This window comes from Scophthalmus maximus, chromosome 1 (assembly GCF_022379125.1).
Source record: "Scophthalmus maximus strain ysfricsl-2021 chromosome 1, ASM2237912v1, whole genome shotgun sequence".
In the NCBI taxonomy this organism is placed as follows: domain Eukaryota; kingdom Metazoa; phylum Chordata; class Actinopteri; order Pleuronectiformes; family Scophthalmidae; genus Scophthalmus; species Scophthalmus maximus.
The window spans coordinates 21,156,220-21,179,053 of NC_061515.1; the positions used below are offsets into that span (position 1 = coordinate 21,156,220).

At 42.2% G+C, this 22,834-nt stretch overlaps 2 protein-coding genes across 8 annotated transcripts in view; one reads left to right on the forward strand and one right to left on the reverse strand.

Annotated features, from left to right (window-relative positions):
• LOC118299052 (plakophilin-4-like) overlaps window positions 1-3,169 on the forward strand; it is a 30,380-nt gene extending 27,211 nt beyond the window's left edge. For all 7 annotated transcript variants that reach the window (XM_035622432.2, XM_035622455.2, XM_035622490.2 and 4 more), the window contains 5 exons: window positions 11-95; window positions 194-311; window positions 419-550; window positions 680-753; window positions 887-3,169. In XM_035622432.2, the coding sequence (XP_035478325.1) occupies window positions 11-95; window positions 194-311; window positions 419-550; window positions 680-753; window positions 887-1,144 (667 nt within the window). In that variant the 3' untranslated portion in view covers window positions 1,145-3,169. The remainder of the gene's footprint in view (window positions 1-10; window positions 96-193; window positions 312-418; window positions 551-679; window positions 754-886) is intronic.
• Window positions 3,170-3,226: 57 nt separating this feature from the next.
• Window positions 3,227-21,255, reverse strand: LOC118299094 (kinesin heavy chain-like). Its single transcript, XM_035622523.2, has 26 exons — window positions 20,156-21,255; window positions 18,383-18,470; window positions 17,894-17,967; window positions 17,232-17,336; window positions 16,978-17,026; window positions 16,843-16,898; window positions 16,350-16,437; window positions 16,001-16,125; window positions 15,775-15,879; window positions 15,487-15,635; window positions 14,150-14,298; window positions 11,624-11,802; window positions 11,378-11,446; window positions 11,053-11,259; window positions 10,753-10,905; window positions 10,414-10,611; window positions 10,041-10,158; window positions 9,721-9,791; window positions 9,531-9,640; window positions 9,302-9,403; window positions 9,134-9,194; window positions 6,549-6,620; window positions 6,352-6,456; window positions 5,495-5,711; window positions 5,214-5,329; window positions 3,227-5,116 (listed from the first exon to the last, which is right to left on the reverse strand). The coding sequence occupies exons 1-25, from the start codon at window positions 20,279-20,281 to the stop codon at window positions 5,241-5,243; spliced, it is 2,865 nt and encodes a 954-aa protein (XP_035478416.2). The 5' UTR covers window positions 20,282-21,255; the 3' UTR covers window positions 3,227-5,116; window positions 5,214-5,240.
• Between the last annotated feature and the right edge of the window lie 1,579 nt (window positions 21,256-22,834).

Sequence of the window (22,834 nt, forward strand, 5' to 3'; positions counted from 1 at the left end):
GATGTTACAGGTACTCAATGAAGGTTGTGAAGGCAGCAGCTCAGGTGTTGAACACACTGTGGCAGTACAGGGAGCTGAGGAGCCTCTACAAACAGGTGAGGACCAGCAAACGTCACATATAACCACAGACAGACTATAACTCATTAAGCTCACATCAATTTTTTTTGACTGAGCTGATGTGAACTCTGTGCAGGATGGATGGAACTACACGCACTTCGTCACGCCCGTCTCCACTTTGGAGCGAGATCGCTACCGCTCACAGCCGACCCTGCCCACCAGCCCGATGCAGATGTCCCCTGTCATCCAATCAGGTGAGAGATCCGGTGAGAGAATCAGGACAGAAAGTATACATCTGTAGGCAAGAAGCTTTATGCGGTTGGGGGGGAAAATGCACTAGTTTTTGTTGTTTTTTTCTCAGGTGGTAGTGCGACATCTTCGCCAGCGATGCTCGGGATCAGAGGACACGGTTCAAATTATCAGAGGGCGCAGTCATCTATGCAACTCAACAGCTATTATGGAGACAACAGTTTACACAAACAAGAGTACACAGGTTTGTGTTGATCAGCTTGTACAGGCGTCGAGTTACAGCCACTGGTGTTTCTGTCCAACCCTCAGGTCTCCCTGTGTATTAAGACTTATGATTTTATTTCTCTCTGTTCCGTTAAATTTTCCACTTCAGGGTCTGAGAAGAAAACCCCATATTTCATTGGGACATATTCTTCCCAGTCAGGAGAGGATTTGAGAAGATCCCAGGTAAGAATGTTTAAAAAAACTTTTTTTTGCCACATTGTTGAATCAAAGTATTGGATCACAGCTGGTTAAATTGTCTCCGACTCTGTAAATTCCCTGGTTAATAAATCCCTCCTTTGTTTATTTTGTCGCTCAGCATCCAGAGCCATTCTACGATGAACCAGACAGGAAGAACTACAACAGCTACAGAATGTACCTGTCGTCCCCACAAGGCTTTGGAGAGGATCAGTACGATGACGAACCGGTCCACCTGACCCCATCTTCCCCCGACGGCTACGCCAGCCAGTCCCTCCGGTTCAAAGCCAACACCAACTACGTGGACTTCTACTCCACCACGCGGAGGCCTTCAAACAGGGCCAACAAGTTCACCGGCTCCCCCGACTCCTGGGTGTAAATACAAAACCGTGTACGTTTCTGTGGGTGTTTGTGTGTTTGTGTGTTGGTGCGTGTGTGTGTGTGTGTGTGTGTGTGTGTGTGTGTCGTGGGGGGGAGGGGGGGGTGCACATGGGTGCTGTATGGTTTTGTGAAAGGTGGAGGATGCATTTGAATGTGTACGTACATCTGTGTTGCAACTGTACTGAATGACTAGGGCTGTGTTTGCCATGTGCAGCTTTTGACTAAGTTACAACATGTACTCAATAATGCAGATGAATTTGAACCATTTCTTTATATTATTTTTTTCAACACACGAAAAAAACATAAAAAACAGATATTGGTGGTTTAAATAAAATGATTTATTGTGAGCAAGTGAAATGAAATACAAACAAGTGTTTGGCTTAACTAAGGGAGGGTAAAGAGGATGGGTGGATGCTGTTTAAATAAAAAAAAAGAAGTAAAACGAAAAGAGAATAGAGTTTAAGTCTAATCTAAATGAGTGAAATCAAAAACTAATTTACTACCCTATTTTCGAGTTTCTAAAAGTTAGAGTGCACAAATCAGCAATAAAAACTAAGCTGGTCCAAATCCCCTGGTTTTTATTTGAACAAAATCGCCTATATTCTTAATTCCAAATTTTCGATATTCGAAACAGAGCGCTGCTGCTCACTAGTTTTCTCTACAAACAAGCGTTGTCTTGAATGATGACCACAATTCTGAGTATGCTAAACAGGATGTGCCGGAGCTCACGCGGAATTGGACGCAGCTCCGGAAGTTCCTGTGGCCCTGGTTAGAGAGCCGCGCCAGGTTTTTTTTGTTTTATTGTACAAAGTTCAAATACAAACAATTAAGGCACCTTTTCTATTCTAAAAAACGACTTCTGTGTTTATACAGTATATAATAAACAGAAAATAAACAAACAGACAGAACAGACAGCTGCGCCAGGTGCCGTTCCGAACAGCGCCACAGGAACTTCCGGATCTGCGTCCAATCCCGCGTGAGCACCGGCACATCCTGTTTAGCATACTCAGAACTGCAGTCATTAATACAGAATGGAGAGGGGCGGGGCCGAGGCCGAAACATCGACGAATTAGAAGGTTAAAGATCTAAAGTAAATTGCCTTTAACTTTTGCAACATCTTCAAACGTGTTTATATTGTTGTGACATTGTGTGGAAAAGGTTGGAGGGGAAAAAAAAATTGAAAGAATAAAAAATCCAGGTAGGACATTTTTCAACTTTATCTGCATTAATTTGGACACTGTTTTTTTTCATTTCTCCCATTCTAAATGAACGGCGCAGTGATGGGCGTATTCAAAGGATGCTTTTTTGAAGAAAAAAAAAACTCAGCCCTAGCTATGTTGTTTACCAGAGAGTTTGTTAAACGTCAACAGATTACATTTTTTTCTGCAGTAAAAGTGTGCAGTGCGTTGGCTTTATAACATGAATATTGTTCTGCCAGCATCATGTTGAATGCAGGATCCTGTAAAAAAAAAATAAGAAAACAAAGGGGCCACACTTGGGCCAGGTGATATTTACCAAAAATTCTTGGCATTAAATAGGAGGAAAGTCACTCCCCCCCAAAAAACACATTTAACTATTATTTGACCAAGGTTTGGAGGAGAGAAACTTGATATGTATCCTCACTCTGGGGAACTTCTAAGGACTCAGAGAACCAGGGTTACTGTACATCTGTACGCCCTTTGCTTGTCGGCCAAAAGTGCAGTATATCTGTATGTGAAATATGTGACAAGAACGTGTGAAAAATCTATTTGTACAGACACAATGGTTAAACCGTCCTGTTGCATTGTCGTATTCAATATGTAGAACTTTATGTGATTGTGTGGAGAAGATTTTTTCTATTATTTATGGATTCTTTTTTTATTCATTTTACTCGTGACCTGACCAAAATGCCCCCATCTGTCTTGTTCTGTCCAAACTGAAGATGATGAAGATGATGTTGATGATGAAGATGATGATAATGTGCAATGTTACAGAGGGAAATGTATGTATAGGGATTAAAGATTATATCATGACGAAAACTGAAGGATGAGCCTTTTCATCTTATTTGGACAAAATAAATAAAAAAAACACCACAAATATGAACGTTAAATAGATATATCTTTATTAGTTTTAGTTGCATTTGTTGTAGGTATATTCAGATAGGATGCCACAGCCAACAAAAATGAAGGGAACTGATGAAAACAAAAAAACATTTTTTTGCAAATTCAAAATGTACATTATGAGGTAAACGCATCGCGTTGACAAATCACCTCAGTTTACCTTCCCTGAGCATGCCTTTAACACAAGCTCCATGCAGTTACAATCATCAATCATGTACATGTACAGTGTGCCTGCAGCTATCAAACCACCACAATCAAATGAAGAGGAGGATAGTCTGGCTAAAAGAGTTGTGATGTTTTTTGGCAAAATCTGGAGGCAACCAATACAATTGCTCCGAAGCTCTAGTTGCCTAAAAAAGCTGCCCAGTGTATCAACAACTCTCAGCAACTAAACGTGACCGAGAAAACATCCACTGAGATAATGTACATTCAAAAACATGCTCAACTGGCAGCATAAAGGAAGGCAGGGCAAACTAATATATCTTTGACCAGAGGGTAAAGGGGTCGCATTTAATTACCACGTTTGACTTTTAATATACAAAGAAAAGTGCAGGGTCATTTAAATGTAAATATACTTGAGTGATGTCATAATTCAGAGGGTGCCGAGCGAAGGTGAAGCAACTGTTCAGTCTGTTATTCTGGTGGTCCAGGTGTTTCTGAAGGCACAAGGTGTGGCAGAGTGAAGAACAGACTTTTCAGCCAATCAGAGGGATTCAAATTTTCAAGGTGTGATGATCAATACATTTTTCTGCTTCAGTAGTTTTTTGTGTTGGACATAGAAATGCATGTTTCTGACTCTAACTCTTGGGTTTTTCTAACTTGCTGATCGGGAACTTTTCAGAGTGAGTGTAGAACATGACATCCTGAAATGTTTCGTAATAGTTAATAGTAATAATACTTTTTCTATCATGGATATAACAAAACCAGACTCAAGTACTGTTCTCTTCCACGTCTAAGGGACATCTGATTGACTGGTCAGTGTCCCTTCAGGGCTACAGTACAATATATTACAACCAACGGTAAAATTGACAAATAATATTATTATTCCATTTATGACTTCAGAGGTCAGAACGCAATGTAATTTGGGACATGGGAAAAAAGACTAACGGGGGAATCCGATTTTTATACAAACAGTTCATATTATGAAAATACTTTCTAAATCTTAATGGTGTTTGTTGTTTGATGATTGTCCGCTGTAGGGGAACAAAGGAGTAAACCACAAGTGAGAAGACAATAACTCATAAAAAAGCACAAGTTATTAGTAAAGAAATGCAACCAAGAGCATTTTAGTGGGGGTGGTAAATATGAATCAGTGTGTCAACATGTTTTTGCTTCTAAAGTAACTGAATTTAATTTTCCCCTCAACTGTAACTCAAGTAACTTCCAACTTCACCACGATGAGAAACTCACACCCCCATCTTGGCGAGTTACTTGTAAAGAAGGTGGGTAAGCTTGTTTCCCAACTATTCTTTTAAATGAATGAAATGCTGGTTGTTAAGATGAAGTTATTAATCTGAAGGTTCAATCTGTTCTGCCTGGCTCTTCAAGCTTCGGAAATAAACGCACAATCCTAACTTTCAACCGTGAGTCACAAACAAAAAGATGCAACATCTAATTCATGCCAGAGAAACTCTGGGCCTCACTTATAAATGTTGCGCTTTTTATTCTGTTGCATAAACAAAACATGTTTATGGACGAGGCCCCTGATATCTACATTCAGAATATGAAATGTGTTTACATCTCGTGTCAGTGTATGTTTGGATTTTTCCCAGAGCAATGGCAATCTGTTGTGACGGTCTCCCACTGGTGCACCGATTGTTGGGAGTGGGGCTTGTTGCTTGTGGTTGGGTGGTTGGCATGCGTCGATTTGTCTGCAGGAAGAACACAAAAAGCTTTTCTTCCTATCCCATAACTTAGCTTTTTAAAAAAAGACATTCACATATTTGACATGCCATCCGCAGTGCTCACAGTGTTGACTTGCTGTTGTGGGGTTTTTCAGTGGCTGTGGGTGTAGACACCACCGGCTCTGATGCAGCTGCTGATGGGGGATGACAGTGGATGGTGGCCTGGACGGATGGGTTTTGCTGAGACACCAAAAAAAAGCCAATGATTAATGAGATTCAATAATGTTGTTCCGATTTTTTGTGTACATACTTATTTGGGATCCATCATATTTAAGCTTGGGCAGTGGTGAGAGAAGTTATCTTTTCCCAGTGAATAAAGAAAGGGGGGAAAAAAGAAGAGCTCACCGATTTGAGCAGAGTAACCCCTCCTGGTCATGTTCTTGGCCCGCACAGCCTCTTTGATGCGGTCCACCTCGTGCTGGTAGCGCTTGCGGTCCCTCATGGCGTTCTCCTTGGCCTCCTTCAGTGCGTTCTCCAGGGCCTTGACACGCTCGGCCGTGGCACGGAGACGCTTCTCCAGCTTGGGCAGTTCACACCGAAGGTCTGCATTGTCTCGGACCAGCTGATGGCAACAAACACAAATCACTGCATTATACCCCACTTATCATATACTATTAGAGTTTTGAATGCAGAACTGAGAGTTCTGCAGGGGAAAAAATATACTGTTGTTCCACACGGAACGTCAGATCGACTGCAGTGTTTCCTTTGGATCAAGAGGCTTGGTCTGGAGGGCCATGTGATGCGTTTGTTTTTCTACTATTAATATAGCCCGGTGCTGCCACCCAACTGAATTCAGTAATGCATGCAGTGTTTCCCGTGGAATCTTGAGAGACCACGGTTGGTGCACGTCAGTTAAATCCATCAATCTGGTGAACTTTGAAAGCAGTTCAGGAGGATAGATCTTTTCAGAACTGTGTGCTCTTGTAAACAATTGTTTTTGCTGCAGTAAATCATTTAATCATAAACACATTGTTTGTATGGCTGATGAATGAAACAGCGGGCACAACGCGAGGAGCAGTGCGCATCTTTATCGATTTGTCCTCAGTCTATGGCGCAACACGTTTGACTGACGGACCGCCACAGTCTAGTCATGGGAACAAGGAAATGGACTGAAGTCGCCAAAGCATTGGATGAGATGATTGGTTGGACTGAACAGCAGAAACGCTGGTGACTGGTTCGTATTAGACCTTTAGTTACTTTACCTGCTTGTGGACCTTGGTGAGCTGCTCTAAGTTGTTCTCCAGGAAAGAAATCTTCTGTTTCTGGGCAACGTTGCCAAGTCCCTCCTCACAGTCCAGCTCTGCACTCTTAACAAAAAAATAAAATGACAGGTTCAGTGTTTGACTGGCCTTTTCAGAGAAATTGCACTGAATTCAGCAAGCAGAGGATTGCGACGTACCTTTTTAACCCGCGTGGTGAGGTCCTGAATGAACAGCTTGCGGAGGTTGTGCAGTGTTTGCAACTCTTTGGCCTGGGGGAACAAGAAGAACATCATTATGTAAGGTTCAAAATGAGGCAGAAACTGACGTTAACACTCAAATCAAGGATAAGGCTGGACAGTCAAAACATCTACAAATATCTGATGAAAGACTGAAGATATCTGACCCTGTGGTCTGTGAGACTGGGCTAAGTTGTTTTTCTTTTAAATCCCACCATACAGATTTATGCGGTTCTCGCTAAAGCTTTAAATTTAAGTCGCTCAAAAGTTTGAGAGTTAATTTTTGTGTGTCAAACACAGTGAGCAGCAAAGGCATAAGGGTGATGCATTTAATCAGAAACATTGTCGACCAAATGGTTCAGGTAGGCTGGATAAGAAATGTAGAGGTCCCCCTGGTAAGTCTTGGCATGTGGGTCGAAGTCTTGTGAGGATCAATGAACTTTAAAGACCAGTTCCCAATGCATACACTCAAGCGTTTTGAACACTGACTTTTTTACTTTTGCATCTCCATAGCTTTGTCGCTTTGCTGGAAGAAGAAAATCCTCTAATGGCAAATTATCAAATCTGTCAAAAACAGTCCCTTAAGTATGTTCCAGGTAGTTTGGACAGTTAAATAGTTTATGTTACATAAACAAACTCCTTAATATTTTGTCTTTTCTCATGTTGTTATGACTGAACCTGTGAGATCAAAATGTGAGATTTGTGTGAAGGTAAATATGTTGCAAAATGCATGCACTTGTAGACTTGATGTTTGAACTTACTCTTTAAACTTTCACTTGTAAAAAATGAATAATAAATAAATTACATAGTAAGGCATAAAAACGCATAGTATAGTATGGCATAAAAACTGAAAAAAAAACGCATAGTATTTAGTGTGGCATAAAATGTGAAAAAAACGTATGCATAAAACAGCATAGTATAATATGGCATAAAAACTGAAAGGCAGTATCTCCGAGGTGAAAGGTTGACAGTTTGATCCCTGTTCAAGACAAGTCATTGTAGTGCTATAGGATAGATTTTTACTGATTTTAGCAGAAAATGGCTTTTTTGGGGGGGTTGTGTTCTTTTTAATTGATCTTTTTCATTTTTTTGTATTTTTTTTATAAAATTTTATTTTATTTGTATTTTTTTGTTTTTATTTAATTCATTCTTCAAAAGGAGGTGGGACTTGATCTGACAACCGTTGGCAAAAGAGTCTAGCCTGTTTCCGCTGCACCACCCTCTCACTCAACAAACTCAAGCCCAGTCGAGAGGAGAAACGGCTAAAGTTTTCAGACAACTTGTTTGTGTTTTGTAGGATTAATGTAAATGAAAACACTACTACAAAGTTCATGTTCAACATCTTTACTCAGCTATGATATGTGTGGTTTAAATCTGAATGTTGACTGTTTACTTTGGGTCATTGACTTCAAATTTCTCTAAACAAACTGGGGATTGTACCAACAATCTCAAAACTTCAAATCTGATAACTACTCCACTGAGCTACTCAGCCAGACATTCTGAATATTTTCGGAACTTCTACTTCTACTGCTTCACAAAAATCTCAAACGCGAGCAACTCTGATAACATGATGTCTTTCATCTGGGTGTTGGGACTGCAGACACTTACTGAGCTTTGACTGGCTCAAGCAGTCACAACACCCAGATGAAATACATCACGATGTCAGAGTTTCTTGAGCTTGAGATTTTTGTGAAGCAGTAGAAGTAGAAGTTCATGGAAATTTTTGAATGTTTGGCTGGGTAGCTTGGCAAGGTAGATCACAGACTTGACATTTTGAGGTTGTTGGTTCAATCGCCAGCTTGTTTCTAAAAAATTTGAACAACATTGGAAGGAAATACAAGGTGGACATATTATCAATTAGCTCAAAATGTTAATTCTGAAACTTTGATGTGTGGGATTAAATCTAGAATATTGGCTGTTCACTTTGGGTCATTGAATACAACATTTTCGCTGGGGATTGAACCAACAATCTCAAGACTTCAAAGATGATACTGATGCTACTTCACTGAGCTACTCAACCAGACATTCCAAATGTTTTCAGAACTTCTACTTCTACTGCTTCACAGAATTTTTTACTTGTAAAAAAAAAAATATCATACACACACCTGAATTTGAAGTCCCAGGGAAAAAACACACTTGAGTGATTGTAAAAAAGATGTGAATTTTCTATGTTGAAATATTCACAGACATTGGACAGCTCTCTCTTAGAGCCTTTGAGTGTGTGCATTGGGAACTGAACTTCAAAATCAATTGGCAATCACAAGACTAGAACCAAGATACTAAGGCATACCAGTGACTCTCCTAACCGACTGAGCCATTCTGTTACTAAGTGTTCCATTGGGTACTGACCTTTAAAGTTAGTCAAGTCTCACAAGATTTGAACCCCAAAAATCGGTGACTCCTCGTGCTGAACCACATAGCATGTAGATAGTCTCTTTCATTTTCGGAAACATTTTGTGCATACCATCGACATCACATGACATTATATTACTATTTTTTAGTTTAGGTTGGCATTTTGAATTGGTAACCAAGGCTTTTAGACTCACGACAGTCTCTTCCAGCCCCTTCAAGTCCTCTTTGGCCTGCTCCCTCTGTTCATTCAGCAACCTGGATAGGAAGCAGACACATTATGACAACATTGGCAATATTGAGCTGCTCAAGCTGTGCTGATGTGTAGAAGTGCCGATAGATGCGTTTTTGTTTTTGGTACGTACATTAGATTCTGTAGCTTTGCATCCTTCTCCTGCTCCTCAGCCTTCAGTTTGTCATAGTCTAACATGAGTCTCTCCTGCTCCAGTAAAACACCCTGGTTTAGACTTTGAGAGGAACAAGGGTCACAGTGAATAAAACTAATGTGCTTTCATGTCACCAGTTGAGTGTGATTGTGTGTGTGTGTGTGTGTGTGTGTGTGTGTGTGTGTGTGTGAAAATGTTGATTCCCCACTCTGTCAGTTCATCCAGCATCCTCTGCTTGTCTTCGATCTCGTCTCGGAGGCGGCTGAGCTGCTTCTGATGAGCCTCCCTGTGATTTTCCAGCTGCTCCTCCAATGTTTTCTGGAGGACGTGGACAAAAGAACACATTAGAGACATTTACTGTTATATCAAAGTGAAACAGTAATTTGACTGCCTTTCACCTTGATTTCCTCTCCTCCATCCGGTCTGTCCTCCTTCTCCCTCTCCAGCCCAGACATCTCGTGTCTTTTCTCTGGGAAACAAAGGAAAAATGACTTTCTGTTATCCCGTTCGGTTGTGTGTCAGGATGATATTGTGTTATAAGCCCTTGGGTGTTATTATCTCAACCTGTGCATGAACAAAACATATCAATCTAAAGACATATTTGAAACGTGAAACTCTGTCGAGGTACATTCACTTGAATGAAATCGTACGCATTCAATAAGAGTTTTGTTTGTTTCGCTATGCATTGTGGGGATATGCTGTCTTGCCACATACTGACCCTGAGCCTGCAATTTGGCCAGCTCCTCAGTCAGAGCATCCTGACTCTCCTCCAGCTGTCTCTTCTTCTGCTCCATGTTCTGCATGTAGTCAGTCAGAGACCTGATCTTGGCCTGGTGCTGGAAACAAGCAACTGGAACTAATTATATGTAATTATATGTAAATTATATGTTAGCATTTTTCATTTATGAAATTTTAAAGCCCCCCAAAGTCGTGACATTTAAGCAAAAACACTGAGGCTAAAACCTATCATGATAAACAATTTAGAGTAAAAATGCCAAACCAGCTCAAAACAAGACAACTTAATGACTCCCAACCTACTGCTCGCCGCAGGACGGCGATCAGTCCACCTTGGCTACCAAGGTCACGGTTACCTGGGAGATGAGCAACTGACAGGATGCCAGCTCTTTCTCATTGGCCTGGATCTTGCGGTGGGCGTCTGCCTGCGTGCTCTCCAGCTGCTTGCTGCGGTTGACCAGCGACTTGACCTCCGACTTCATCTTGCTGATGTAGAGGCGAGCGACCGTGAACTCCTCCTCCACAGCAGAGCAGTTCCCATTCGTCTCGCAGCACTGAGGGTGTGAGGCACGCAGGGGAGTTGTGGGGTGTCAGCGTGGGGGAAATGGTGTGTGAAGTGTGTAGTTGCTATGTGTGTGTGTGTGTGTGTGTGTGTGTGTGTGTGTTTGTGAGTGTGAGTGTGTGTCTGCGCTCACCGCGGCGCCCTTGGCATCGCTGGTGCCAATGATGGCGCCAATGTCACTGAGGTCTCGCAACAGCAGGTTGAGGACCTCAGCAGCTCTCTTCCTCTGGAGGCCGTTCAGCTCCTGCAACTGACCCAGCTCCATCTGCACCTCTGACAATAACGCCTGTCAACAACACACACACACACATTTTTCAAGGCAATTTTTTAATTCATAAACCCTCTTATCCACTCATGAGTCCAATTAAAAACTTTTTCAAATATTTATACAGGACACTTGAATAAAACAGTGCTTTTTGACCAGTTGACCCACCGTCTTCTGCTGCAGTTGCTCAGTCAGCTGTAGGTTGGTCTGATAATGCTCCTGCACCTCCTGGCTCTTCTGGTCGTAGTTGACGGCCAGCTCCTCCAAGGCCTGCAGCACCTCCTTCACCTCCTCCTTGGCCAGCTCGTTCTCCGTCTGCAGCCGGCACAGCTCCTCCTGGATCTTGTCGTAGTCTCGCCGCGTCGATGCCAGCAGCTGGGGATGATGTAAATAGGTGCAAAAAAAGAGAATACATGTTTATACTCTGACAGAGATGCACGCATTTAACCAACAAAATCAGCTTTTGCAGTTTGGTAAAACAGAGGGGACAAACCTCTTCCTGATCAAGCATCTGCTCCTTGAGTTTCTCAGCCAGCTGACTGTGTTGGTTGATCTCATCATCCTTTGGAAATAAGTTTTGTAAGAGTTTAAAGGTAATGTCAAGTAATAATAACAATGCCAGACTTTTAAACCTTTATCCAGATGGATGCATCTATTTAGACTTGACAATTACAAGAGGGATAGAAAAACTATGGAGGACGGTGTGGAGGAGGAACATCAGCCTCTTCATCAGTCTCACCTTGTCGTCCATCTGCTTGTACAGGTTTCCGATGTCCTCAACGTACTTGCCCCGCTCGTCGCTGGGGACCGGGACCCCTCCCCCGGCCGGCAGCAGGTTGTCAATGATGGGAGTGTTGTCATTCTCGACACTCCTCTGATCTTTCGAGCTCAGCTGCTCCTCCTCGGGGACGTTCTCCCCTGCATTATGCACACACCCAGAACCATTACACATTCAATGAACACGCTGATCTGACGAGCCACTTACAGTAGTATAGTATACTGTATCAAATATACTGCACACGTGTGTGTTTACAGTGCAATCCTATTGTTTTGCAGTTTGATTGTTGTTGAACAGAGCGAAGAGTGTCTGCGCAGCCTGTTAGCAGCAGTGCAAGTAAATAATTGGCGTTTCAATATTAATTGACTTTTTAATTGAGTTTCGCTTCACCACTGATAAAAAAACTCAACAGCAAATGAGATGATGGAGAAGAGGGCAGACTGAAAAGGTAACGCCTCGGTTTTAATGTCTTGGCACGGAGCCAGCGGCTGAGTCATGTCACAAGCACTGCATCAGCGTAATGTGTGTGTGTGTGTGCATGCTTTAGAGGCTGCTGCTGAGCTGATTTGTTGCTAAGGTGGGGGAGTGTTATCAGCATCCGCATGGGAATTATAAACAAAAAAAAAAAAAACAATGGCCAGAGAGAGAAAGAGAGGCCTCCAGAGAGAGAGGGAGAGTCGTGGGTGGAGAGACATTAACTCAATAAAGGCACAAGACAGGTGGGGGCTCAGTGGTTACCATGCAACAGAGATGGAAAAAGTGGCAGAGGGATGCTGTGAGGGGAGGAGAGATCGCAGCCTCGTCGGAGAGGGAAGAAGTGTGGTACAGGAACAAACAAACAGAACAAACTATAATATAATTCTAATTCAATTGTTTATATACACTCACCGGCCACTTTATTAGGTACACCTGTTCAATTGCTTGTTAACACAAATAGCTAATCAGCCAATCACATGGCTGCAATTAAATGCATTTAGGCATGTAGAGGTGGTCAAGACAACTTGCTGAAGTTCAAACCGAGCATCAGAATGGGGAAGAAAGGGGATTTAAGTGACTTTGAACGTGGTATGGTTGTTGGTGCCAGACGGGCTGGTCTGAGTATTTCAGAAACTGTTGATCTACTGGGATTTTCACACACAATCATCTCTAGGGTTTACAGAGAATGGTCTGAAAAAGGGAAAATATCCAGTGAGCGGCAGTTGTGTAGACGAAAATGCCTTGTTGATGTGAGAGGTCAGAGGAGAATGGGCAGAATGGTTCCAGATGATAGAAAGGCAACAGTAACTCAAATAACCACTTGTTACAACCAAGGAATGCAGAATACCATCTCTGAACGCACAACACGTCGAACCTTGAAGAAGATGGGCTACAGCAGCAGAAGACCACACCGGGTGCCACTCCTGTCAGCTAAGGAACAGGAAACTGAGACTACAGTTCGCACAGGCTCACCAAAATTGGACAATAGAGGATTGGAAAAACGTTGCCTGGTCTGACGAGTCTCGATTTCAGCTGCAACATTGGGATGGCAGGGTCAGAATTTGGCGTTAACAACATGAAAGCATGGATCCATCCGGCCTTGTATCAACGGTTCAGGCTGGTGGTGGTGGTGTAATGGTGTGGGGGATATTTTCTTGGCACACTTTGGACCATGTCCATCCCTTTATGACCTTGGTGTACCCATCTTCTGATGGCTACTTCCAGCAGGATAATGCACAATGTCACAAAGCTCATATCATCTCAAACTGGTTTCTTGAACATGACAATGAGTTCACTGTACTCCAATGGCCTCCACAGTCACCAGATCTCATTCCAATAGAGCACCTTTGGGATGTGGTGGAACGGGAGATTCGCATCATAGATGTGCAGCCGACAAATCTGCAGCAACTGCGTGATGCTATCATGTCTATATGGGCCAAAATCTCTGAGGAATGTTTCCAACACCTTGTTGAAAGTATGCCATGAAGAATTAAGGCAGTTTTGAAGGCAAAAGGGGGTCCAAACTTTTACTAGCAAGGTGTACCTAATAAAGTGGCTGGTGAGTGTATATAAATGTATATGTCTGAAATCTCATAGTCATAGCTTGTAAAATGTACAGTGGTATTGCTTTGTGACACCAACATCACAGTTCTTCACAATAAATGCTAAATGTTCAGTTGTACACCTCTATTGAATAAAATATGGATTACTGTTCGTGTCAATTACAGGCCCACCATTCACATTTTTGAAATTCCTGCTTATTCTCAGTTGCACTGATAAAACTCTTTCTCTGTTGAGCTCTTCTATCTGCCGTATGTGCGGACTGGTGACAAATTAAAAGCCTGTACATAACCGATTGGATAAATATAACAAGATATATGGTTTGATGAGAATGCTATGGGACAGCGCTCTCAACACCCTCATTAAAACACCAACTGTGGGCAAGTCTTTAAGAAGGATCACTCCAATAGAGTCACAGAAACTATTGATTGTTCATTTATTTTCACTCACCGTTCCTCCAGCGGTTGAGTTCAGCCTCCAGCCTCTGGATGACGCTTTTCAGGCTCTTGTTCTTCTCCTTCTCCTTCTCGTATTTCTTCTTCCACTCCTCAGCCGTCAGCTCCAGGTTCACGGACACCGTGTTCTTGATGGTCTTGGCTCTAAACGGTCGCACACACACACAGAGCGGAGTGAAGTTTGTTTGGGAGTTGACAGGTTGTTTTAAAAGCCCCTGCACACCACCAGTCCATCCACAGGGCTGCTTTCATTTCCTGTGCCTGATTCAAACCTCTTCTCTTGACAACTAATACCTTTATTATTCTTATTGGTGCATGGGGTTAAGTGACTTCACTTAATCAATTTTACAATCATCTACAATCATTTACAATCATGTTGCCAGCAGCTTTCAGTAGACAAAGTCACGCTACAAATTTAAGGTCGAAAGTCTTCGCATTCTACACCAAACAATTTGAACATTCTCACTCGGTTGTTGCAAAGGACAGTCCAGTTTAAATGGACACAAATTGCGTGAGTCTGACTTGTAGTTTTCTGCAGATCTTTCCTCTGGTGATGGAAAATCTCATTTTAGCCCGAGATGCTTTAATTTCCTCACTGTGTCTCCTCAGCGGAGAGGCAGATGGCTGCACAGTACTCGCTCATCAGCCATCTCCCATCACTGCTGCTCAGGGTTTATGACATAAGGACTTAGAACTTGGGGCACTGTTATCCCTAAGGCTCAGAAGAAGGAGTTTGATTAGTGAGCATGTGACTCGACATGGAAGATATGTGACTCTATCCTGTATCCAGGAGAAAAAGGTTTACCACAAGGGTAGATACTCTCAAAAACTGCACTGTAGTATCACTGTCCGAATCAATGAACTATATGGCCACAGATGCACAACTACAAATCCACAGTAAAAGTAGAAAAAGAAGGATGCACTTTTGTGGAGGACCACAGAAACAAATGAACAAGGTTTCAGGTGTAATCATGGGCGATCTATAAATAGGAGTAAACACGGATGCACAGTGGGAAACTCGGAGCCATCTGGCTGCTGGTTTTCAGCACTGACGTCAGACCATAGTTCTAATTTTGCTTTGCTGTTGATTTGCTTCGCTTTCAATAAAATCAAATGAATTGACTGTTGCTGTGCCTTTCTCAACACTTAACCCACTTGTGTTGTCCCGCTCTGTCCGCAAAGAACTGTCCTGTTCTGCACTAAAAAAAAGGGTGGACAGTGCGTAACTTTATAAAACTGCTGGTACTAAATTCAAATTCATCTTTCTTTTAGCTACCGTGCTGCTCAAAACGTAAGCAAATATATTGTTTGTGGAGATCAGCTTTCAGGTACCTCTGTCCAAACATGAGCGTAGACTTAGTCTCGGCTTCATTGTAGACGGACGGCGAGCAGCAGATGATGATGGTGGTGCGACAGTTTCCTCCCAGAGAGTCCTGCAGGATGCGGGTCATCTTGCTGTCTCTGTACGGCACATGGGTTTTCTGAAAAAAATTAAATTCACCACCGTCTCATGACAAGACAATACCATGCTATCGCTTGTGAAAGTGGTGCGTGATTTTTTCTTTGAATTTTCATCACATGTCCTCTGATATGGGAAAACAGAATTATGATTGACTTAACTGTTCCCTCTGCCAGAGCGGAGATGACGTTCCCTAGCGCTGAGAGAGATTTGTTGATGTTCTTCGCCTCATCCAGCACAGCTCCCTCAGCTCCAGTCTTACTGACCTGTTTCATAAATAAAATAAAAATGCGTACAGCTTTTACATCGTCAGAACTTCATAAATTCATAAAACTCACCAGTAAGCACCTTTAACTAAACATTGACTCCCTTGTTTTCTGATCTGACCTTCTCACTGCCGGCCAGGTCGACCAGATAGAGCTTCCCTGACAATTTCTTCTCCGTCTCGACGTTTTCTTGCTTGATGTTGATGAGGAAGATGCTGTGGCTGCGCGAGCTGTGCTCATTCATGTCTGGAAAATGATTTTTAAAAATTAATTATAAGTGGTCTTTAGCTATTGCTCGCAGCTCTGTGGGGCTGTAAACCAAGAATGTCACCAGGTTGCAAGATGTTGAAACCGTGAATATCTGTACAAATGATTGTGTCAATCCATCAAATCGATAAGACGCTAGCATAGGTGAAAACGGAGAGAAAGACATTACAATGACGTTAAAACACACGTGCAGAGATACGTACTAGTGACTGCCACGTGCCGATTGTCTTTGCCCTCATCAATAACGTCCATCACCTCCTCGGGACTGGACACAAAACGTTCTGTACAACCCTGAGAAGAAAAAAAAGATGAGGCTATTGCTGCTGCAGGACAGTATTGTTGTGATGTTAAAAGCAATTGCAAATGTATAGTTCAGACTTCATAATCATCCCAAATCCAACATTTAGGCTTGACGGATCATTCTCAATGAAGTTATGCATGTTATCCAGACGCCCACAGTCCACAGTGCATCCATCATATGTTGTGATGGATGAAAACCACAACTGGATCACAGTGGTACCATGACTGTGCAATCTCGTCTGCTGCTGATTAGCAGGCAGGAGGCGAGTTGTGTTGCATTATATTACAGATAAAACATTCTTAAAGGAGTTTTACTGTTAAATCTGTGAGACACATTTTGTGCTGCGATGTCAAAGATATTGAGTTTAATGTCAAAAACCTGTGATGATTACTGACCTTGACATACGGCACTCTGTTTTTGTCCTCGTGCACAGCGAGGTTCGTCTTTGACACTTGAAATAGAACAAAAGTCAAACTGGTTTATAAAGCAAAATACTCATTTAATATCTATCTTGAGTGTTGCACACTTACCATCCAGCAGGTCTCTGATCTTGTCCAAGTAGATTTCGAAATAGGAGACCTGCACAGAGGAACAGACCAGTATCTTACTCCAACCCTTTAATGCCTTTTTTTTTTCAACTTGCATACTTCATCAAGTATTTCTAACATGATCAAGGCCCACATCATTTTTTAGCAACCTCAGCTATCTGAACATTGGCACAAGCACTGGTTGCTTTTTATTCAATGGTTTGTGCTGTGACATGTTTTTGTTCTTTCATTTTTACCTTGATGTGAAACTCAAGGTTCTCGTCCATTGAGTAGATGTGGTCAAAGATGTCATGGGCAATGCGAGGGATTATTCCCATCAGCTGGGGGTTGTGCAGTTTGCCCTGGACACAGCAGTGGATATTGTAAAAGGACATTATCCGTTGAAGGGGAACATTAGGGTACACGTGTGGAATTAAAACGTAATGTTAAGACAGTGAAGCAGAGGTTCCCTCATCAGATAATTAAAAAGAGGCCATGGGCCGATACGAGCTAATTTGCTGGAAGCTGATCTCCTAAGAGTGATTCTGGAGAGCCCGTCTGTGCTTTTTCTACTGTTTCAACTCCAAATCTATAAATTTCCCCACAATCAGACTTTTTGATTCCCTCAAATCTCAACAGCTGTACGAGCTCGAGTGGATTTGGTGTTTGCAGTAAGTCTGTTACACAATGACTGCTGTGCTGTAATCCCCTGACTGGCAATGAGAGCTCACAATAAAGGTCACTGCCAGTCTTTACACAATGCCACGGACTCTAGGATTGATTGATTGGTTGGTCGATTGAAGATTAAAGAGGTAATTGGAGTAGTTGCTGACTTCTAAATCACTAATCTTAAGATCTCAACTTCTTTCAGTTTTTTTGAAAACCAGAGGCAGTCAGATGTGCTACACTGGACTCTCACCTCCATGGTATGTGTCTTCCCTGAGGACGTCTGTCCGTAGGCGAAGATGGTGCCGTTGTAGCCACCCAGCACATCTGGAATGATATTGAATTCAATTGCAAATGTGGAAAACTGCAAACATATTTGTAACACACATCACCAAGGATTCCTTTAGTAGTAAATCTTTGTTTTTACAACTGAATATTTAACATGAATTCTATGCTGCTATTATTTGTATTACCTATAAGCACCATTATTGCCATAAACAATAACTGTCCCCTCATGACTTACTTTATTACTCATGCTGAACTACAGGTGCATCATTATTGCTGCTATTTCTCTTACTAATACAGCTGCTACTAATATAGCTTAATATAGAAACCAGAATAGAAGATAAAAGAGATGAGCACAGATTAGGTCTGTGTGGGCAAATATACAATAGATTAACGTTACATTATAACAACGCTTCATTCCATTTCCATCTGGCACTTTTCAACCTTCACACCGTACCTTTAACTATCTGTTTGGCACACTGGTCGTACACTTGCTCCTGTGACGTGTTTGGAGGCAGCACGCGGTCAAACACGTAGGGTTTGCCCTGTTACAGAACAGCACAGGACACATTATAACAACAGAGATATGACAGTGGGTTGCTGTCAACAACAAACAGCTTGGCAAGAAATGTCATTCATTTTATGTCAATTATATAAGTGAACTGAACTGAACTCTGTTTTTGTTGTATCAGGCATTTCTTAGAAATAAGGAGCTAACATCCTGAAACGAGGCGAATCAGAGTTAAGAAAGAAACACATTACTCCTGTCAAATGTCCACTTGTGCAACTGTAAAGTTTTCATCTCCATGTTGCACATTTGAAATCTTCATCAAACTAAAGTGGAAGATTTTGGTGCAGGCCCGTCCTGATCAGAAAATATTGATCAGCTTGATTCGTCTGCAAGTACATTACATTTGTTTCTATCGCAACATAGTTTTAAATTAGGAAAATGGAGCTGGAAAGGTTCCAGCAACTTCCAGAATCTTTCAATCTGACAATCCCTCAATCCCCCTGCCCTTGTCCAACTACAGACTCTTTCCCTTGGGGGGGGGCTTGTTGCAGTGAATTGCAGCTGTCAGCACTTGGGAGCAGCAACAGCAGCATTCTGGCTCCCTCTGAGCCCAGTAGTGAAGCAGGGAAACCACTGACACAGTGTCAGAGCTGCTCGCTAATGTGTTTCTGCAGCTCGATTGATTAATGCGCGAGGCAGTGACGCGCAGTTGGTCTGGGCAGAACAGGAGTGTGCAGGGCTGCTAATGGCGAGGGGTGGGTGGGGAAATGACATCGAACCTACAACATGGAAAATAGAACAGTGACTTTTTGTGCAAATAAATAAATATGTCAAGGCTACATCAGTGCAACAATTTCTGAGGAGACATTTTCATTAACATTTCCGAGTACAAAATGTGAGGTTTACTGTGTTAGCTCCACCCACCTGGAATTCCAAAGAGTAGAGAACAAACATAAGGCTTAAACCAAATACATTATGTAGCATGTGTGTGTGTGTGTGTGTGTGTGTGTGTGTATGGTTTCACATTTTATGATAAGCACAGTACTGACGTAACCTTCCCTACGTTTCCTGAGCCTCCTGGACTTTTAAAAAAATGGTGAGTCAGCACGAGCGTAACATTTGACCCCTCCAAATGTGTTTTTGATCGGGAAGTAAGTGTCTGTCAGGAACAATTCTGTAAAAAAACATTTTGACTGGAGCCACTACTGAATAAAGATACAAACTATATGTGTGATTACATTGATTGCATATGCTGCAGCAAGTGTGTCTGCACTGAGTCTGATTGCTTTTGTATGTATATGTAGATGACATTTTGATCACATCATCTTTCAGTAATTTGTTCAAACACTTTTTGCAGAGGTTTGACATGATGCTATAGGGGCGGCTAAAAGTTTGAGCTCGCAACATTCCTCATAATATACCTGCAGGATTTTTTACTCATGGTGAGTGTTTTTCTCTCTTTAATTAGACACCACATCGCGATAATATTGTGAGAAATCATCGGTGTAATATGACAATAATCTTCTGAAATCTACAGTATCCCAGGCTTATTGCGCACTTGGCATCTCCCAGGCTGCCTGCAGGGCTCCAGGAAAATTTTCTTCCTCAAAAAACACTGCAGTGTTTTTTCTTATTTTGCAGGCCACACAGAAAATCCCACTCAACATCCCATCATCATCAACAACAACGACAACAACAACGAGAAGCAAACAGACTTGCCGTTATGACCACAGTGTCCTCTTCTTTGAATTTGGGGATGTATTTGTCTCCTCTGTTGATTTCGGCCTCGTTCAGGGGCCTGAAGCGACACATCACTCTCACCCCGCACTCCGCTGCGTCCATCATGGCTGCTGCTGCTGCTGCTGCTGCTGGCAACGGTCTGCACCGCAGCTCCAAACAATGCGGGTGTGGAACAAACAAACGATGAAGACAGGCGAGGAGGATCAGTCTGTTTCAGGGTGGTGTTAAAAGGAAGGTTCGCGGGACCTCCGGCGGAGCCTTGACGATTATCCCTGCGTCCCGGGATCTCAGCTGAGAGCTCGGATTCGACCACCGCAGGGACTCAAAGCATCATTTGCAAAACAAACAATTTCCCCTGAGATAAAAAAAAAATCAGGTGCGTCGCTTTTCCTCACCGCGGGGGAAGTTTAGAAACCTCCGATGCGCAACGCGTCCTTCATCCAAGCCGGACGTCTCTGGGTTTCCTCGGCTGCGCCATGGCCGTCAACCGCAGTGCTGCGTTCCGATGGGGAGCTGTGAGACATCGGTGCGCGGGGCCTCCCTGCACAGCGGGGACACGGACGACACGGACGACCGTGCAAGGCGGCGGACTGGTGTGTTAGTTTGCTGGTTAACGGCGGGGACAAACTCGTGGGGAGCCGGACGGTCCACAGAGGATGCGCAGAGACAGCCGCATCGTCTGCACTTTGCAATTCAGGCGCGCGCCCGGGCACGATGCAGCGGCGCGCTCCCGTGCCCCGCATCAGCATCAGCACCATCACTGAGCTCCTGCTGCTGCTGCCACGCACTTCAGATTCGGTTCAACAGTTTCCCCCAGAACACCAATGTTTACGACCTACATTTCCATATTATTCATTTAATGAAGTTGTATATTCATAAGTGACATGGACTGGGTTTTGCTCAAATTTCAAGGCGAGGTATCACAGCTGAAAATGGCTAAATTACTCATTTGATGCATCCATTGTGCTTTTGTGACATCAGTAGCCAACATTACTTTCATAAACTGTACATAACAGTATTAGAAAACAAAGAGGAACATGTCGTTGACGGCACATGACCTCTTACTGTATTACACTACATGTTCTTAATAAAGGAGTCAGACACACCAAGTTTAGCATGCTAGCCAAACAAGCTAAACGACTAGTCATCTACATTGGCGAATATTTTCATGATTTTCTTTGCACATTCAGACAAGAAAAGGAGGAGCCAACTATGTTATCATTATCAGAATGAACTGGTGACAAAAAGGCATCTCCGTTTAGAAAATTGCCTTTTTTAAAAAAATGCTTTTTTGTTTGTTCTGGCTTTCACGTGGGCTAGGCCAGGCTAAGAAACAAAGAGCCCGTCCAAAATTTGCATTAGCACATCATACTATTCGTATTGATACATACGAATATATACATTCGTCCTGTCGTGTTTCATTTTTAGGTTTTAAATTCATATTTCACATCGCTGCTGAAAAAGTCTCACCATAACGTCTGGAGCTCTTGGTCGTATCACTTGCTCTTCATCAGTCAATGGTCCAAGTTTGTCCATTGGAACAAACCACAACATGTCCTTATAGTTCATGAGCAAAACCTTGTGTAGGTTTTACTCAATGTGGTGGCAAGGGTTCTGATAAAAGGTAAAAAAGAGGAAAAGATATTGAAAACTAAATAGTAGTTATGATTTAAAGGTAAATACTTTGTTGACAAATATACTTTTATCGACTGAATATTCTGCATTTCAAATATTTTGGTTAATTAGCAAATTAACGGTAAAATTCATAATACTCTATAATTGTAATTTGTTTTTTTAATAATCTGTTTTATTTCAATATCACATTTCCATCATCTATTCCATCTTTATGCAAAATCACACATTCAGTAGACTATATCAAAAGTGTGCTATTCCATTTGCCCAGAAGAGGACAGTCTGCAACAAGAAATACTGGCATTAAATGATCCACTCGCCTTGAGTCAGGGTGAGTCACATTTCTAACCCAATAAAGCAACTTTGTGAAGTAAGAAATACAATAATCTGGGAACTGGGTGGAAACAATCAAGAAACAGGGCGACATAAAAACACGGTACACATCAGATTATTCAAGTAAGAGTGACCATGTTTTTAATATCTTTAACATCTGTGCAACATTGTCCAAAATGTTACATCACTGCATGACCTGTAATGTTTCACAATATTTACAAAAAAATGCTGCTTACATCAAACCATTTAAAAAAAACAATCTCAAAATGGACTCAAACTATCCCTAGCCCACATTAATGCAAAAAAGAAAAAGAAACTAGAGCAATCAAGTGCACATCATACTTCACGCAAGTCTATTTTTTGTAAAGTATATATTAGTGAGAAAATATATACTTAATTACAAGTTGAAAAAAATAAAATACTGACGAGGAAAGGATGGTAGAGAGAACTGAGATTCAAAGAGCCGAAAACAAACAAGTTCACCAGCAGAAAAAAAAACACACTCACACCTCAACACACACACACACGCTCATAGGCGTGAGGAAGGCGTAGACTGCACAGACCATCTCAAACACAAAAAGAATAATGCTTTGAACTCTTGACCACAAATAACATGAAACTGATATAACAGATCCATAACACATGGGTTCCCGAAACAAGATCGGGCTCCTGCATGTCATTGCACAAAAAGAC

Bases quoted from the DNA above. Each gene is read 5' to 3' on its own strand.
- LOC118299094 (XM_035622523.2), bottom strand. From the start codon at position 20,281: ATGATGGACGCAGCGGAGTGCGGGGTGAGAGTGATGTGTCGCTTCAGG. The intron at 16,438-16,842 runs GTCAGTAATCAT...TTTTCTTCTCAG, and splicing joins ACAGAGTGCCGTATGTCAAG to GGTTGTACAGAACGTTTTGT. The intron at 6,457-6,548 runs GTACGTCGCAAT...TTTTTTGTTAAG, and splicing joins TCACCACGCGGGTTAAAAAG to AGTGCAGAGCTGGACTGTGA.